Raw genomic sequence first — 4,909 nt, forward strand, 5'->3', positions numbered from 1 at the left:
ACCCGGTATTTTCAGGCCCCGCCACCGCCAGCACGTGCTGAACAAGCCGAGAGGGAATAGGAGGGGGGGAGGGGCGGGCTGGAGCCACAGGCAGGAGCGAGGCTGCGCGCTCCCTGCCCCCACCGTTGCCGTAACACAAAATGGCCGCCCCTGCGTGCACCCAAGATGGCGCCGCCTAGTGCGGAGGGCGTACGGAACAGCGCAAGGACCGACGCTATCCCGCCTCCAGGAGGGGCCGGCCCAACCCGGCCCGGCCCCCAACGACACGCCTGCGTTCGGGCCTGGCCCGGGCGTCCCAACCCCGCCCGCTCGCCCCACAGACTTGAAGATCCACTTCCAGCCCCGCCTGGTGGCAATGAAAGCAACCCGCTTCTGCCGGAAGTGACGTATAGACGGTGACAAGACTACAACTCCCGGTGAGCCCCACGCCTCGGACTCCCATTGGCCGGGGCAAGCCGGACGTGATCCTGCTGCGGGAGGTCGGAGGTGACAGGTGGTGGTAGGAGAGGGGCGAAGCAGGTTCTCGGTGAAGTTGGGGCTGGGGTCCCTGGGGCGGCCTCTGAGCACGGCCCCCTCGGGCTAGGCCTTGGGCTGCGGCGCCGCGGGCAGAGTCCGGGCGCTGCCGGAGGGCCCCGGGCCGGTGCGGGGCGTCCGGGGGGGTGGCATCGGGACTGCAGCTGGGGGGAGGCGGGCGCCGGTTCCTTGCTCCGGGAGCCCCGCGCCCCCTTCCCGCCCGGGAGAGCAGGGGCACAACTCCCCGCCGTCGCCCCCGCTGCTGCGGACGGCGGGGGCGCCTCGCCATGGCGGCGCAGGCTCCCCAGGGCAAGGCAGTGGGCGGGGAGCCCTGAGGCCACAGCAGGCCGCCGCATCTGCACCCTCGTGCACAAACCGGGGGGGACGTGTCCCCCATGACCCCGGCGGGTATACACAGCAGCGGGACCCCTCCAGCCCCCGGCCCATGCCTGTGACCTGCCCGTGGGACAATCCTGCTTCACACCCCAGCCCCATGCACCACCCTGGTGGGGCAGTGCCCCCAGTCCCTGTCCTGCTCCTTTCCTCACCAGGAGGACCGTGATCTTCCCCTTATGCCCCTTCTCCTCTGTAGACTTACCTGCAGGGAGCTTGCTCTCCACCCCGCCTGTCTCTATTCCTGGGCACGTGTATGGGTGCACACATGCATGTGGACCCCCCTGTATCCCACTCCTAGCAGCCCTTGCAGGCTGGATCACTGCCAGCCTGCAAGGGGAAACCAGGCATTTCCTGCAGATCCCTGCACAACTCTGAGAATCCAGGACAAATGGTGTCCCGGGGTCATGCAGCCTGGAACTAGGGCTGAAAGTTCCCATTCTGGGACTGTCCTGCTCAGTTATGGATGGGTGGTCACCCTGGGGCAGGGGTGGGCAAAGTGGTGGCTCTGGCTAGTGGCCGGAGTCCATTTCCTAGCAGCCCCTGCCCACACAGCTGGGGCCAGTTTCCATGGAGACCTCAGCAGCAGCCCTGCTGTGATAGCATGAGGCCAGGGTTTCCGTGGAGACCAGCCCTAATAGCACTGGCAGGGTGCGCGGCAGAGTGCAAAGCTGCGAGCCTGGCTGGGATCTTGGGGCAACAGTGGTCCAGAGCTGAGGCAGAGCTACAACCTGCAGTCTCCATGCTCTGGGTAGGAATTTGCAAGCAGCGGATCACAGCTCTGCCTTGGCTCTGGACCACGCTGCCACTGCTGCAAGATCCCAGCCGGGCTTCAGAGCAGCTTTGCACATTGCTGTGCACCCTGCCAGCCGAGATGGCACTTAAGGGGGCTGTAGCCACCTCAAAATTCCTTGCAGCCCGCCATAGATGCCCCTCTCAGTGGCACCGCTGCCCCTGCCTGCCCCACTTCTGCCTGCCCCATTCCTGCCTGCAGCACAGTTCTCCCTCAACCTCCCCACCAGGAAGAGGCTGACACCAGTGCTGCCTGCCAACATGCTGGGGCCAGTCTCCATGGAAACTGACCCAAGCCATGTAGACAGAGGCTGCTGAGAAATGGAGTCCGCTGCTGGCTGCATCCGACCTGTGGGCTGGGCTTTTAGCCCAGGGGGGAGCGTGGTATGTGGCATCTGGGACCACCATTCTCACATGCACATGTTCATGGGGCCCAGTTGGACAAATCGCTTTAGCAGCCAGATATTCATTTCCCCATGGATCAAAGTAGGTAACACTCTACTGTAGCTGACCAGTGTCACGAGGATAAACTAGTCTCTACCAAGTACTTTGAAATCCTGCAGATGGTAGTTCTGTCTCCTGGGCACCCTGTGGATCATTGTTCCTCTCTCGTTTGCAGTGGCCGGGGCTCTGAAAGGATTCAGAAATGGAAGGGTCTGAAGATTCCAGGCCCCCAGAGGAAACGCTCCATCACTTGAAGCTTTCTGATCACAACAGCGATTCCGTGACAGCTGGCTCCAAAGATGGATGCCTTGCAAGGAGTCAGGAGAGGGGAGATATGCAGTCTGCTACCCAGGAAACTGGAGCAACAGATGAGTGCTTTCATGACTGTCCTGAATCCTTTGAGGGCAAGGTGCCCAGAGTAGATGAAGAAGAGAAGATAATGAACAATGAAGATTCCTCGGAGAAACGGACCGAATTAGATGAAGAATACTTACTAGAACTGGAAAAAGACATGCCTGAGGAGGAAAAACAGGTAACCTATTAAATCAAAATTGCAAATGAATGCCAGATGCTTACATATTTTTAATACTTTATTAAAAAATTTAGTGATGTAAAATGCGACGTACAGATGAAATTTACAGATCTTACATTTAACTCCAATACATAGCTACATAGGTAGCATCTAGTTAAAATGCATTTTTTTTAAGTGATAGTAGCACGGAGATGCTATCAGCCAAACTATTACTCCATGCATTTTTCTGGTGTGATCAGAGGTTGGATTGTACAGTGGTTAATGTATCTAACTATGCATCTAAAAAGTATGAATTTGAACCTTTCTCCCTGGATGTATAATAAAGGTACCCCTTAGTCCACCTAGCTAAAACATTTGAGTTGGGAAGTAAAAAGTGGCTCAACATGGTGATACCACACAGTTTCTTTGCATGCCTTTAGCTACAGAACTTGTACTCCTTAACCATGCTAGACTGATGGGTTACTTAGTTTCCTGACAGAATAGAACAGTGATGCTCGACCTTTTTCAGTAGGCCAGATGGGCAGTCCGTGATTCCTTTCGTGGGCTGGATCTGGCTGGTGGACACAATCCTTCACCTGGGGCTCCCTCCAGCCATGCAGAAGGCGGTGGGGGCAGCCCGGCCCTGATCCAGTGGGGAGAAGGGGCTTGATCCAGCCCTAGCCTGGCTCTTCGCGGGAAAAGGGGCATGACCTGGCTACAGTCCAGTCTCACAGGGAGAGGGGTATGGCCAGGCCTCAACCCGGCTGGGCAGGCATGAGGGGGCATGGCCTAACCTTGTGCAGGCAAGACAGGGGCATTGCCTGTCCCCAGCCTGGCTGGGCAGTGGGGAGCAGGCTTGGCATGACACAGCTGTGGTAAACCATCTGCACAGGAGGAGGGGGTGTGGGCAGGTACTACCAGAAGGGGCCACAGCCTGCCCCCAACCCAGCTGAGTGGAGGGAAGAGGGTGTGGCTCAGGCCTGATCTGGCTGTGTTGGGGGAGGTTGGGGCCTGGCTCATACCTTCTAGGGTTGGAAGGGACCTGAACAGATCATCAAGTCCGACCCCCTGCCCTGGGTAGGAACAAGTGCTGGGATCGCAATATCCCAGCCAGATACCTATCCAACCTCCTCTTGAAGACCCCCAGGATAGGGGAGAGCACCACCTCCCTTGGGAGCCCATTCCAGAGCCTGGCAGCCCTAACCGTAAAGTAATGCCTACTGATATCAAGCCTGAACCTACTGTCAATCAATTTGTGGCTGTTATGTCTCGTTATCCCAGGTGGTGCTCGGGGGAAAAGAGCCTCACCTATTTTCTGCTGATCCCGCTAGTGAGTTTATAGACAGCCACCAGATCCCCTGTCAGTCTTCTCTTGTGGAGGATGAATAGATTGAGGCCCTTTAGTCGATCTACATAGGGCCTGCCCTGCTGCCCCATGGCCATGCAAGTGGCCCTCCTGTGGACCCTCTCAAGGTTAGCCACATCCCTCTTGAAGTGCGGCACCCAGAACTGGAAGCAGTAGTCCAACTGCAGCCTGACCAGTGCTGCATAGAGGGGAAGGATCACCTCCCTGGACCTGCATGTGATGCATCTGTAGATGCACGACAAGGTGCGGTTAGCCTTACTGACCGCTTCCTCGCATTGGTGGCTCATGTCCATCCTGAAGTCAACAATGACTGTAAGATCCCTTTCAGCCACTGTGTTGTTGAGAAGGGTGTTCCCCAGCCTATAGGTGTGTTGCTGGTTCCTTCTCCCTAGATGCAGCACCTTGCACTTGTCTGCGTTGAATTCCATTCTATTCTCATCTGCCCACCTCTCTAACCTGTCTAGATTTAGTTGGATTCTGTCCCTCCCCTCCAGTGTGCCTGATTCTCCCCACATCTTTGTGTCATCAGCGAATTTGGACAGCATGCTTTCCACGCACACTTCCAAGTTGCTGATAAAGATATTGAATAGCACAGGCCCGAGGACTGAGCCCTAGGGAATTCCACTACCCACATCCCTCCAGGTCGAAAACAACCGGTCCAGCACCACTCTCTGGGTGTGACCATCAAGCCAATTTGCCACCCGTCTGACTGTGTAGGCACTAATGTCACAGTTGCCTAGTTGTTTTATGAGTTTGGGGTGATAAACAGTGTCAAAGGCCTTTTTGAAGTGCAGGTAGACAGCATTCACCTCAGTGCCTGCATCCAAGGACTTGGTGACCTGGTTGTAAAAGGAAACAAGGTTGGGCAGGCACCATGAGCACTCATAGAG

At 57.0% G+C, this 4,909-nt stretch overlaps 1 protein-coding gene across 3 annotated transcripts in view; it reads left to right on the top strand.

Moving 5' to 3' along the window:
- The first annotated feature begins 431 nt into the window (after positions 1-431).
- Positions 432-4,909, top strand: part of TTC1 (tetratricopeptide repeat domain 1) — a 57,856-nt gene continuing 53,378 nt past the window's right edge. The window contains exons 1-2 of one of the 3 annotated variants that reach the window (XM_019506463.1): positions 432-526; positions 2,318-2,674. In XM_019506463.1, the coding sequence (XP_019362008.1) occupies positions 2,345-2,674 (330 nt within the window). In that variant the 5' untranslated portion in view covers positions 432-526; positions 2,318-2,344. The remainder of the gene's footprint in view (positions 527-2,317; positions 2,675-4,909) is intronic. The other 2 variants (XM_019506464.1, XM_019506465.1) reach the window with 2 other exon arrangements.

The sequence above is a fragment of the Gavialis gangeticus genome, unplaced genomic scaffold, assembly GCF_001723915.1.
Source record: "Gavialis gangeticus isolate Ggan-Ray unplaced genomic scaffold, GavGan_comp1, whole genome shotgun sequence".
Lineage (NCBI taxonomy): Eukaryota > Metazoa > Chordata > Crocodylia > Gavialidae > Gavialis > Gavialis gangeticus.